Source organism: Netta rufina, assembly GCF_964035555.1.
Source record: "Netta rufina genome assembly, chromosome: 26".
NCBI lineage: Eukaryota > Metazoa > Chordata > Aves > Anseriformes > Anatidae > Netta > Netta rufina.
Genome location: NC_140150.1, coordinates 2,967,001 through 2,980,423, shown reverse-complemented (window position 1 = coordinate 2,980,423; position 13,423 = coordinate 2,967,001). Strand labels below are relative to the sequence as shown.

Here is a 13,423-nt window from a genome sequence, read left to right as displayed (position 1 = left end):
GAGCAGTGATGCCAATGAGCAGGGGGATCCCAAAGTGCTTTCATGCTGGGTGCTGGGGCAACAACCACAGCTGGTCCCCCCATCAGCACCTCTAAGCAACGCTTGACCCTACAGGAAGACAGGAATTGGGAGAGAGAAAGGTGTTTAAAAACACACCACTTACTGCTCATACTCTTCAACGACCTCTTCAGAGTCCGACATGCTTGGTTATCTAGCAGAATTCAAGGCAAGGTGGAAAAAGCGAGGGTTAGGAGCTGAGATAAGGACAAGCACAGCCTGTCCTGCAGCACCCACAACATGGGCACAGTGATGCTGCGTCTCTCCAAAGTACTTGGAGCTGGGAGCTGTCCCCCGCCGGGCTGTGGTGGTGATATCTCAGTGGAGATAAGGTCCCCCCGCTCCCCTCCTGTCCCAGGATCAGAGCTCGCCCCAAATAAGAGGCAGGAGATTAGACACGGCCTCGTGCCATGCTGATAGCTGCCATCAGGAGCCACGTCTGGGACACGCAGCTCCCCTTGCTGGAGCCATCCCAGGGTGCTGTGTTTGCTCAGGGCACGGGAAAATTACCCAATTATAACGTTCAGCTTGTTTTGCTTCCTGACTATTCTTAGCTCAGCTGGGATATGGAACCTTGCAGGGACATCCCGTTATCTGCAATAGGCTGAGCTTAGCTACAGGGGACAATAACTCGGATCCCAGCTGAGCAGCAGGGCTAAGTGTAGCGAAAACCATGGAAAATGTCCATGCTCATCTTCCTCACACACCGATCTCCCTCCCAGCCCGTGGCTGGGGGTGAATGCCACCCGTTGGCACTCCTTGCCCTGCTCCCACCCGATGCTGCAGCACAAGGTTGCACAGCCCGGCCCCTGCACAGCCCGGCCACCCTGCTCCTGCGGGACCTCGGCGAGGCTGCGATGCGGCAGGAGAACACGAGGCAGCTCTAGAAATAACCCCCATGTGCCGAGCCACCTGTTCCCAGAGCAGCGCTCCCATCGGGCAACCGGGAACAACTGGCCCTGGCTGCATCTGTCGGGCATTCATTACCCAGGATGGGTCGGAGAGGCTTCAGGATCGCTCATTAAAGATGCTGAATCCGGGACCGGGACCCACAGGCATGGGGAAGATGCACTGCAGGAGGGATGCCTCAGCATACCACACGGCTGTCAAACCTCCTTTCTGAGCAATGACTCAGGAGTGCTTTTTGGAGACAAATGAAGTCAGAAGCCAGCCCCGTCTGCCCCGTGTTCACTGCCCCAGCTGCTGCTGTTGTCCCCATCCCTCCAACAGACCCGGGGCTCAGCCCCACGCGTTCCCCAGAACTCCCCGTGCCTGGCCCTGCAAGGCACAGTCCTGCCACCTCAGAGTTTGGCCAAACCCTTTTATCTGGCCACTATCACCCAGGGCTTCATGTGGCCCTTGTACAACACAGAAGCAGAGATCCCCTCCACGAGGCTGTAAACATGCATTTCTGGAAGTGTATTTCTGCATTCCCATGCATCTCCTCTCTGCTACATCACCAGATCCCACCAAACATTTGCTGAGGAACAGCAGCAAAATCAGGGCTGTTAAGGCGGCACACAAGAAAAGATAATGTTATACTGGAAAGTGGCTCTTAAGAAATATTTTTCCATCCTCTGTGCAGAAAATGGCACAGAAGCAGGACAAATCTTCCAGTTAAAGCTCTGAATGCTCGTTCTGAAAGAAAAGTGAACATCCTGGCTCTGCTGGTCCCCGTGGGCCAGTACGATGCTCCCACAGCACCGCATTCCTCCTGTCCGCCCAGAGACACGGGGAGCAGGGATCTGCGAGATCCCCCAAAGGCACCCAAAATCCTTTCCAGCCATCTTACATCACTCAAGCAGCACTGGATGTGCTGCAGAGAAACCCCCTGGAGAGGGTCCTGATGCTTTCCCCGAGGGAATGCCTTCACAGCAGAAACGCATCCCAGAGAAAGCAGCTGGGCAGGGCCATCAACCCCGAGCCAAATCCACGCGGGGCCTGCATCTCCTGCGCTTTCACAGCAGAGCCCGAGCATCCCACAGAGCCGCCCCAGCCTTACCTCTGCTGTGGGGCGCAGGTGAGGTCCCACGGAGCCGTGGGGAAGCCGGCGGGTGTCTGGGGTGTGCTCCTTGGGGGGCAGAGGCTTTAAGGGGCCCCCAGCGCCCACCCCGGGGCGGGCAGCGCCGGCAGGAATGCGCCCGGCGCCCAGCGAGGAATGCAACACTTGTGAGCTGCTATTTCGGCAGCCGCGGCCCCGGCCCCCTCCGCGCTCCCCCTGCCCCCCCAGGAGCCCATATAAGCCCAAGCTATTGTGTGGCCTCAGAGATTTGCTATTTTAAACCCGCCGGACGGAGATACGTGAGTGCCCGAGGGGCTGACACAAGCCAGCCAGCTGTCACCTTCTAGGGCTGGGGACGCTGATAAGGCAGAGAGGGGGACCAGACCCTCCACACCAAGACGCTGTCCTGTGAAGGTTCGGATTGTTTTTACCCCCCCCTTTGAGACATCCGTCTCAGGTTTTTGCCTTTTTTCCTCTTGAGAGAAGATGGGGAGCAAACCTTTCAGGTCCCAGTCCAGGAGCAGCCAACCAGGAGCTTCTTAGAAAGAACTTTTATTAGAAAAAAAAAAAAAAAAAAAAAAAAGGCATAGAGGAAAACCAAATCCCTTCTAAAGCCCAACAAGCAAGATGAGACCAAGGGGCAGCAGGAGGGTCCCACACCGAATTTGGACACCGCAGTAGTTGCTGAAGGCACAGCCCCAGCCCGTGGCATGGCCCCAGCAGGATTTGAGCATCATTTTATGGGCTGCCCACAGCACCTTGTGCCCCCCCAGGGTGGGCGCAGCAGCCGGGGAGAATGGGGACCAGGTGGCTTTGGGATCTGCATCGCAAAGGGCTCCAGGGGAAGTGTGAGAAGGGAATGGGGCTTGCAGAAAGGGTCCAGGACAGGGCTCCCAGCTCCACGCAGCCCCACAAATAGGTCTGTGGCCAGCCTGCCCTCCCCATAGCACTCAGCAAAAGGGGTCACTGCTTGCAGGGAATGGGAGTGGTGAAGGACGTGTCTGAGCTGTGTGCTGGAGGGAAGCACCAGTGCTGTCAGGTCCACCTGTCCTCCACGGGGTCTCCAAGCTAGGCTGGTGCACGAGCAACTTGGCAAACAGCATTTTAGGGGTTTGGGTCCCTTCCAGCAGTCACAGCTTGGGGAGGGGGTGACATCTGCCTGCACCCCCACCTCACGCCACACTCAGGGATGGGCACGGTCCATGGGTGGGCAGCCAAAACTGCCCTGGCCAGGCAGCCTCTCACCCCAACAGCAGGATCCAGCTGCAAGGGACACACACAGGCTGCTCCCCTTAGCAAGCACGGGTTGGGGCACAGCCAGGGATTAGGAGCAGAACGCCAAAATGTTGTAGGGAAGCAAGGCCAGAGCCTGCCTTCAGCACCTGCAGGGAACCTCCAGGCCTGGGTATTCCTGGAGAGGCAGGGAGTGAGGATTGGGGATGCGGGGATGGGATTCCAGCCTTCTTCCTTCCCAGCCCACAAGCAGAGGACCCCGGCCACCCCATTCCACCCACACGTGGCAGTGGGGACTCTCGTGGCAGTGGGCAGGGCTGGCATGGATAATTGGGCAGGGCCAGGCTTTGATCTTCAGAGCAAACCAGTTTTTCCCCAGATCATCTGATATTATTGCATACGATATTATTGCAGCTGGAAGAGAAAGTGAAAAACAGTGAGGCCGGAGCTGGGGGTGATGCACGGGTGAGCAGGTCCCAGTTGTGCCCCAGCTCGGAGCAGTTTTCAGCGCAGCTCCACGTCTACCTTGGTGCCTGCAGGGGCGTCTCTGGGCTGCTTTACCCAGACGTCACGCTTTGGCAGGCTGTTTATTTTCCCGACGTCCTGCAAATAAGAGAGTCGTGAGTGGCACGAGAAGGTTTCCTCCATGCATCATGCGCATTACTGCCTTGCTGTCTGTAAGCAGCCCTTGAAGCGGGATTGCCCCAGCTAAAACCAGCCAGCCTTGAGATCCTACACCCGGTAGACCCCCCAAAAAAAAACAACTGCAGCACCAGCCCACAGAGGTGGATGGTGGCTTTATTTCAGGAAAATACGAGGAAAAAAGTCTTACCCAGGAGTGACCCCAGGAGCAAACCCTTTCCCAGCAGCCGGAGCCAGCTCAGCCTCCCGGCACAGACACGTTTGGGCAGTGCTAATCCTGGAGCTCAGCGCCGGGGTGCCCAGGCTTGCCCGCCCGGGCTGCGGGGCTGGGCTGGAGCTGCCCCTCCTGTACCTACACAGCTGCCACGAGCAGCGGCAAAATCCTATTGCTTTGTGGGGTGACACCTGCCCAGCATTTGTCCTGGCTGATTCTGCCCTTTCCAAGTACAGTGAGCTGTCTTGAGGCCAAAGGGTCTCCTGCCCATCTCCCTTTAATCCACATCCCTGGAGCAGCACCCGAGTCTGAGTCTCCAAAGCCAGGCACTTTGTGCCCCCAGGGGGGGTGTTTTTTGTGTTTTGTGTTTTGGGGGGGTTGGGATCTGCAGCAGGATCAGGCCCAGTACTCAGCAGGCCCTCTTGGTGCACACCGGGTCTCGGGGCCAGGCAGGATGGGGCTTTGAGCAGCCTGGTCTGGTGCAAGGCGGTGTGCCCATGGCAGGGGGGTGGAATTAGGTGGTCTTTGAGATCCCATCTCACCCGACCCGTTCCCATTCTGTGTTTCCAGGCCCCACAGAGCAGTGGTTGAGCAGTGAGCATGCAGCTCATCTCCCAGCGGCCTGCAGGTGGCAGCTGAACCTGTGACCCAAATCTTTAGCGGGTTCAACCTGGGTTTTTCAAACCCTCCAAGCCCACCTTCCCCAGCTGCAGGGGGGTGTCCCACCAGGACTTGAGCCCGAGCTCTTGGCACAAGCTGGTACCTTGCTCTTTTCCTCCTTGGCAGGCTCCTGAGTTCGACTGATCCACAGATTAATGCGGGACGTCACCGACCCCGGGATCTTCAGGTTGTCCTGTGGCAAGGAGAGGGACAGCAGAGTTGCAGCACCAGCTCTCCCATCGCATGAAGGCAACCCGGGACAAACCCCAGGGCACAGGGAGACGGGGCAAGCCTGCAGCAGGCAGAGACCAGCCCACACCTTGGCTCCCTCCCAGCTCCCCAAATACCAGCACATCGGCACAAACCCACACTCTGCCAGAGCACAGTTTCGGTGGCTCGAGCCCAGCCCTGATCACAAAACAACCACCAAACTCCCCCCAGCAGCCTGCCACGGTGTGCACCGGTACACAAACCGGGGAGGATTTGCCCAAAAAGCTGGTGTCTGCCCTGGCACAGGACCCTCCCAGGGGACTCCTGCCCTCACCTTCTTGGCTGTGAGCGGCTCAGCCTTGCTGGGAGCGCTGGTCTCGAAGAAGTTGCGCTTGCTGGCCACCCCCTCCGAGGTCACCACGAGGCTCTTCTGAACAGTCACGGAAGATCTCACCGACCCCGAACGCTGGGAGGAGAGAGGGCTGTGAGCAGGGGCCGTGCTGCACCCCAAGGGGTAAAGAGCAAAGCCCTGGGTCAGCTCCTTCCCTGCCCATCACCAGCTCATGGGATTGCCCACCAGGACCATGCAGCATCCCCATGACCCTCTCCAAGGGATATCCCCTCTGCTCCTAAACCCCGTGGCCGATCTGTTTATCTGCATGAGACTGCCTTCATCATCCCCATCAGGGCTGTTTTGTTTTTTTTTTGGTGAAGCCCAGTCCCCCTCTGCCTTCCCCCCAGCTCCAGGCCCCCTTCCCCTCTTCCCCCTCCCATCCCTGCACCATCCTGGCTGTGCTGAGGGTTTCGGTACCTGCACGGCCGAGGTGTACTTTTCCAGCTTCTCCTCGATGGTGGTGTTGCTACCTGGGATCCTCAGGCTCGCGCTGGTGAAGAAGAGGGGAGGGAGTTGAATGCAGCCCCCACAGTCCCCTAGACTCAGCCCATGGTCTTGGGGGGCTCCACTTGTTGGGAGGAGACCCCCTCTGACCCAGGCACTCATCCTGCCCCCAGTAGGCCCCAGTAGGACAGGGAGTCTTATCCACCCCCTGCGCCCAGACCTGAGCCCTCAGTTCCCTGAGAAGATTTAAGCCCCTAGCCCAAACCTTGCCACAGAGATGTGGAGGACCACTTGAACTGCCCTCCAAAGCAAGATCGAGTTGCTCAGGGACCTGTACGGTTGGGTTTTAGATGGCTCTAAGGGTTGGGGGACACCTTTGTGGCACTGTAACCAACTCCTAGCAGTGCAGATGCAAACATCGGCCAGAGACTGCCCCAAGAGACCACAGGGGCAAGCTGGGGGTGACCTGTACAGATTCCAGCTCTGCAGTGGACTCTGGTCTCCCTGCTCTCACCCCAGGCATCGCTGCCGGGTCAGCCAGGCACCCTGGGGACAGCAGACCTGTCCCAGGCCCCATCCCCTCCTCTCCCTTGGAAAACAAGGGACGAGCATCCCTGCCCAGGAAGGCCAAAGCAGCATGCAGAGGGTTGCTGACCTCCTTGTGAGTGGGCTTTCATCTTCTTCTTTCTGTTTCTTTGAGATCACCTGGAAGACACAAGGCAAGGAGACACTGGAGCCATCCTTGGTCATCACAGATAAACACATGGAAAACTGGGTCAGAGTCAGACCCTAATTCACAGCACGGAGGATCTCAGTGGCTTTTGTGCTTTTCCCAGCCTTTTATTCCAGATTATTTTTTTTTTTTTTGAAGGTGGGGCAGGCTAGAAATGGAGATATTCTCAGGGATATAACGAGGAACGAGAGGGAGGATGGGTTATTTTTTCCTCCTGCATTCTCAGAGAACAGAAATGCCAGAGGGTGGATGATCATTTCTGTGACTCTTTGGGAAATCTGAGGACAACAAGCTACCTGTTGTCTAACCACTTCCCACAAGTTTCCATGCCAGCACAAAGTATATGATCATGGACTTGTCCACAGTCACCCGCCTTTGGTCTGACAAGGGGAAGGGAAAGCGAGGGAAGACTGAAGAAGAGCTGCAATGCCCAGACCAAGGATGGATTTCAAATGCACATTTTGGAACAGGCTCTGCCAACAAATCATCCCTTCCTTCATCTTCCACTGCCCTAACAGGAGTCTTTCTCCCACTTGCTTTTGCTCTTACCCGAAAGGAGACGGTTCTTGGGCTGCTTCTTCTGATGGAGCTGCTGTAAGTGGCATAATTTCGAGAAGTCTCTGACTTTTCTGGAGGTTCATCTTGGGTGGGAGGTGGCTGTATTACCTCCTTTAAGGGGCTCCTGGGTGGATGCTGAGGAAAAAGCAGACATCTGATGCACCTGTGCAGAGCTTGTGGGGAAGGTTCAGCTTCAGGTGCAGGGATCAGAGCAGCCAGGGTGGAAATGGTTTAGAGACAGGGGTTTGAGACCCTCCTCCTTCTGGTCTCTCCCCCTTCCTCTTGTCCTTCCAGGACTGCACACCCCAAAACTCATCACCTTCCCCACATCCTGCTCACCTGCTGGTCTGGAGGTGGGGTCCCCTCCGAGCCTATCTTCTCCTCCGTGCTGCGGATCCTCGTTCGGGTCAGGATCTTCACCTCACGGACCCGGCAGGTCCCCAGCTCCGGAGCCGCTTGCTGCTGCGGCTCCCCCTCATCCCTCCGCTGCTCCCCTCGGGGTGTCCCCGCGCCTTGTCCCTCTTTGTCCTGCAGCCGTCCCCTCACCACCACCTTCCTCTCACGGGCTGGCTCTGGGGGCTGGTCTCCTGGTGGTGCTTCTTTGCCCGTGGCCTCATCCTGACTCTGCTCTGCAGCCCGACCACTCTCCTGCCCTGTGTGGGGCTGAGCCTGCTCACAGCTCGCTCCCTGCACAGCCTCCCGCTGCTCCTTCTCCTGTTTTGGCTTCTCAGACACGGCCATCGGGGACCTTGTCCGTCTCCCCTCTTGCGTCTTCAGCACCTCCGAGAGCTTGCGCTCCTCCTCTTCCTCTGGAGACGCCGGCTTCACCAGGGACTGGGGCCTAGAGAGAGACCACAGGTGTCACAAAACCACAGGGAGGTGGAGGTGGGAAAGGCCCCCTGGGTCCCTCCAGTCCCCCTGCTCCAGCAGGGCCACCCCGAGCAGGGTGCCTAGTGCCACGTCCAGGCGGGTTTGGAGCTCCCCAAGGAGACCCCACAGCCTCAGGGCAGCCTGTGCTAGGGCTGCGGCAAAAAGTTTCCAAAAGTTTGGACTACTACTCTTTTTCCTTGTTTTTGGCAGAAAAAATGAAGCTTTTCTGCAGCCTCAACCCAGGGCAGTAGCACATTTCCTGGGAAAGCAAGCACCTCCCAGTGCCTGCAGGACTGGCCAACAAATGTTTTAAGTGGGGTGAAGGCAGCCCAGCTCCTTCCCATTCCCATCTCTGCCAAGAAAAGAGAAATGCTAGCAAAAACAAAGCCAGAGAGCTGGTAACAGCAAGCTGCAGCAGAGCCCTGCTGTGTGCAGGAGGCCTCTCAGCAGCTGCAGCAGCAGGATAATAGTGGATGCCTAGGGAAAGTGCAGGACAGGTATGAAGTCTCCAACCAGGGGAAGCTGGGGGACTTCAGGGCATGTCTTGATATTCAGAAGCTCACAGTGGCTCCATAAATGTGTCCAGAAGCCTTTGCAAACCCCATAAAACATTGGCATAATATTTATCCTCATCCTGAATCCCCGCATTGCATTCACCACACAGCTGGCCTGTGCTAGCACCAGGGAAGGGGGACGTGTCCTATTTACCTTGTCCATGCAGCCACATCCCACCCTTCTCCAACCCAGGCAAGAGAACAAGGCAGAGAGCTGTGGGTGCTCAGCACCACGAGCGAGGCCGATGCCCGCAGGACCTCACGCACCTGCTGGGCGTTGGGCTGGGGTCTTTCACTGGGCTCGGAGGCTCTTCATCCACCGATGAGGAGGACAGCAGGCTCCGGTGCCTTCGCCGGCGCTCCCTTTGCTGCTCTTCTTCATCCTCAAGCGTCCTCTGCTTGGCCAGGCTGTTTGGGGTGGAACACAAGGTCGTGGTGAGGCTGTGTGCCTCGCAGGGATCTTACAGAGAAAAGGGACCGCAGTGCCCTCGGAAGGGCTCAGGGGGTGGTGGAAGGGCCCTTCATGGGGCAGAGGCAGAGGGACACCAACACGAGCCAGGTGTCGCAAAGTGTTCTCGCTCCACCCAGCTGATCCGGGCATTTCCCAACACAAGCACTTGACTTCCCAACTCCTAATTTCTCCTGTTCAAGGCAGCAGTCATTTAAAAGGAATCCCTACATTAAGCAATCCGTTCCAGGCACGGATATTTAACCTGTAACTCAGCAAGACCCTAGAGCCACCGCAGGGATCTCAACCACACGACCTCAAAGGGTAACCGCGAGTGGCAGACGGTTTTAGCCCCAGCATGAATTATGGAGGTGGCATTTTAATTTTTATTGTGCAAAAAGCCTCAGATGCAAAAGCGTCCGAGGCTGAAGGGCGAGCACCACTGAAGAGCTCTGCACAGGAACAGGGACACAGGGGCCCCTTTGCTCCCTACGTGTGGCCTCCCAAAGCCAGAAGGACCAGGAATGTGTTAGTCACAGCTTATACCAAAATGACAAGGTTCATAAGCACCTTTAAAGTCTCACCTTTAAAGATTTTATTTTAAACAATTCATAATTTGTAGGCTAAAATGCCAACCCGAATAAAAAGTTGTTTGGGAAGCTTTCCCTTCCTTCCGCCGTGCAAACCATGCCCAGCCTTTCTGCTGGCGCATGAGCAGTGTTGGGCAATATTTCGTGCCTGCACTGCATTTTTCACAACAGCGCTCATGTACCTGCAGCACTAGTCCTGAACCAGCTGCAAACACACACGGGGTCACCAGCACCACGAGGGGCAGCTTCCTCCTGGGAAGCCCTGGCTTTTGCCCTCCCGTGCAGGATCTGGCCCCATGCAGACTCCCAGGGGCTGGCACTCCAGCTTCATCCAGGCCCAGGGTTTGCTTTGAATTTGACTTTTCTGAACGTGGAAGTCAGAGCACGCTTGGGTCTGTGGTATCGCCAGCACCGCTGTGGACACAGTGACTCGCCGTGTGGTTTGCGAGTTACTGTGTAATGAAGCCTGGGTCATAAATTAAACCACATTACCCCCCGCAACCACTCGCGGCTTCTGTTCTTCCTGGTGGATGGAGGCAGGGGAGCGCTGGAGGGTCAGTAAAGCAGAACGGAGAGCACGGGTCCCAGTGGGCAGCTCAGCCCCTGCCTGCAGACAGAGCAATGCCACGGGACGTGCTGTCCTCCTGCTCCCCCATCCCCATGACCCCCAGCATGCCACCCCAGGGTGGTCCCCAACGCGTGGCATGGGGTGGGACGGGGATGGAGAAGGCTGGGACCTGCCACAGGGAGCCTCTGTGAGCATCCCCAGCTGGGTCTCGTCCTGCCTGGGGACATGTCCCCAGCCAGCCCCCCACAGCAGCATTTGTCTCATGGGCCTGAGCCTGCAAACGCTGATGTACAGCTGGGCTGTGCTTGCAAGGCTGCAGGGCTGTGCCTCTGCCAAGCTCTCTTTGCGTGTCCCTCCTGCAGTGACAGCGTGGAGCCCCAAAGCCAGTCCAAACACGTGTGAGAGCTGGTTACTTCTTTGATTTGCATGCACAGGCTTTCTTCAAAATGAAACAGATTTTCCTGCCTCGAATTTGCTTGGCTCCTGCAGAGGCAGCGCATATCCTGGCGTTACCAGCGTGCAATTCCTCATTATCGGTAATTAAATAATCCACACATTAGGCTATGGATTTGCTTTGCCAGTCTTTCCCTCCTCTTTTCAAAGAGGGATTTCTTTCTCACTGTCTTGCCTTTTTTAACCTCAAAGAGATGAGCAAAAGAAGACTGGCAAGTCTCCCCTGCCTTGTCCTCTCCTGCCCTGTTAATCATTAGTGCTGAGATATTTGACATCTGTGCTGTTTCAGGGAATTCTGCCTCTTCTAGCGAGAGGAGAAGCTGCCTCACTGCGTTGTGAAACTTCCGAGTGCAGGACCCCACCGGGCTCGCATTTGGGCAGCTACACAGCTCAGAGGTGGATCTGGATGGGGTTTGGATGTTCTCTGGATCCATACTTGTGCACCCATGATGGAGGCAGTGGTGTGAGCTGGCAGCCTCTGAGCAACAGGACCTCAATTTCCAACTCTGTGCTGACCGGGCTGGGTGTCTCACCCAAAATTACAGCTGATCTGGGGACCCTTTGGCATCTCACAGCTGGGTGAGGGGAGGTGGTCTCTGATCCACCACCCCGATGGGGATTTCTGCTCTGTTTTGTGGGCTGTGTCTGAACCACCATCACCACCCGTGCAGCCGGCAGTGGAGGTTGGCGGTACCGGCCCCGAGTCCGTGCGGGGTCGGTGCTGACCCCACATCCCTGTGAGCCACCAGCCCCTGCCTCACCCGGCCGTGCCCAGGAGCTTCCATCGGAGCCCAAATTGCTTTTTGGGAAGGGCGCAGCGGCAGGGCCGGGATGGTTCAGAGGCTGGAGATGAATCAGGGCTTGCTCAGCGCCGGATGGGCAGAGCCGGGACATGCACCCGGGGGCTGCATGGGTGAGCACGAAGTCCCACAGCCACCCCTGGAGCAAGCCCGGTGCCACAGCCCCACCGGAGAGAGCCCAGGGAAAGGCAAACAGACCCAGAGACCAGGAACACACCCAGCGCGGGGCGAGGATGCCTTTTCCAGAGCTGTTTTCCTACACAGAGCTCAGCTTCCCCAGGCAGAAGAAACAAAACTGCCTCTGATCTCACCCACCCACGAGAAACCCCAGCAGCACCGAGCCACCTCCGCGAGCAGCCCCCCGACGGCAGCCCCCGTCCGTCCCCGTCCTCCCCGACGCCCCGCGGTGCCGGCAGCCCACCCTCGCCTCCTGGCCGCGTTCAGCCACCCCCCAGGCACCCACCTGGAGAGATCGGACCAGTTCCTCCTGCTGCAAGACATCGCGGCTTCACAAGTCTCAGAGAGCCCCCAAAACCTGCGCTGGCATCCAGGCCGAGGCGCCGGCGGACCCACGGGGATTTGCGCTGCTCGGGGAGGGAGGGACTCCCTGCAAGGTTATTTCCCTGTGCACCTTTACCCTGCCTGCAACCCGTTTACCACCACGCAGCATCACATGGTCTCTTATCTACCTTGACAGAGGCAAGGCTGTAATTTGTCTACTAGCGGCGCCGCGCAAAAGACGCCCTGCCCAGGAGTGCCACGCAGAGCAAATCCCTGCTCGCTGCCTGCTGTGCCAGGGCTCGGAGAGGGACCCGCGCTCGGGGCTGGATCCATCCAGGTCTCCCAGGGTTTCGGAGACAACTCCCAGCCCAGAACCTGTTCTACCAGCAGCTCTGCACCCGTCAACACCTCCTCCAACGCCGGCCTGGAGGAGGTGAATTACCTTGGGCTGCGTGGGAGGAGGCAGCCGCTGGCTCTTTGGGATCCAAAACAGTCATTAAAACACCTCCGTCAGGGCGCAGACCGACCCTTTCCAAAGAGCAGGGCAGGGTGCCCCCCCTCTTTGCAGCCCGGTCTGGATGCCTTGGGTGGAGCAGACACAGCTCCATTTTTTTTTAGGAGATTTGCTGCAGTAAAAAGCACTCAGAAAGTCTTGGGGGAGGTGGGGGAAGCCTGAGCAGGGGGTGATTTTTGGGTGCTGAAGCTCTGTGCACGCACACCCCGCTCCTGGCCTGGCCCACCCATGCCACCAGCCCCTCCAGGCTGGCCCTCAGTCCCCGTGCCCACAGCGCTCACACCATGCCCTCTTTGAAGGGCAGGGGGGAGGCAACGGGGGGCTCACTGGGGCCATGGGGGCACCCCAAGCACCGCAGGCTGGGCAGGTTGGTGGACGCCTGCAGATGTCCTCTGGGACCCCTGGGTCTGCGGCCCCCACAGGGTCCCCAGGGGAGGTGATGTGGCCAAGCCCCTTTCCCTGCCTCTGCCCCACAGGGTGTGCCCAGCGCCCGAGCAGCTCTCTGAACCAAAGGTGCCTGATTAAAATCCCGTCTCTAAAATACAGCCCTGTCAAATGAGCCATCCACCACGAGCCAGGCTCGTTCTGCTTTTCTTCCTCTTCGCTGTCACAGCTGTCTTTCAAGTGCTGTCATACATACGGAAAGTTCAGTGAGCTGTGGCACAAGGGAAAAAAATTACTTAAATAACCTTGTAAGCGTCCCGCTAATTGCTGGCAAACTATATATAGCAGTCCAGCATCAGCAAGCTACTATAAAGCAATAAACCTTTCTGATTAATGCACAGCGAGCACTTTACTTGCAAAAGTCATTGCCAAAGGATATCACTGAAGCACAGGACTTAACAGGATTTATAAAAAGGATTACACCAGCGTAGTGAAAGAACACCCCCAGCTAGGATCTATACGGCAAAGGAACATAAAACCTCACGGTTTGTGATTCCTCTGGTTACGACAATGAGGAAATTCTAGACAGGCATT

At 57.4% G+C, this 13,423-nt stretch overlaps 1 protein-coding gene across 1 annotated transcript; it reads right to left on the bottom strand.

Moving 5' to 3' along the window:
• Window positions 1-3,796: 3,796 nt before the first annotated feature.
• Window positions 3,797-12,264, bottom strand: LAD1 (ladinin 1; the record flags this gene model as incomplete). The annotated part of the gene is made up of 10 exons (XM_084301938.1): window positions 3,797-3,895; window positions 4,912-5,001; window positions 5,353-5,484; window positions 5,830-5,902; window positions 6,512-6,561; window positions 7,139-7,282; window positions 7,487-7,988; window positions 8,839-8,979; window positions 11,894-12,014; window positions 12,120-12,264. 10 exons carry the CDS (start codon window positions 12,262-12,264, stop codon window positions 3,797-3,799), a joined length of 1,497 nt encoding a protein of 498 aa, XP_084158064.1.
• Window positions 12,265-13,423: the final 1,159 nt, after the last annotated feature.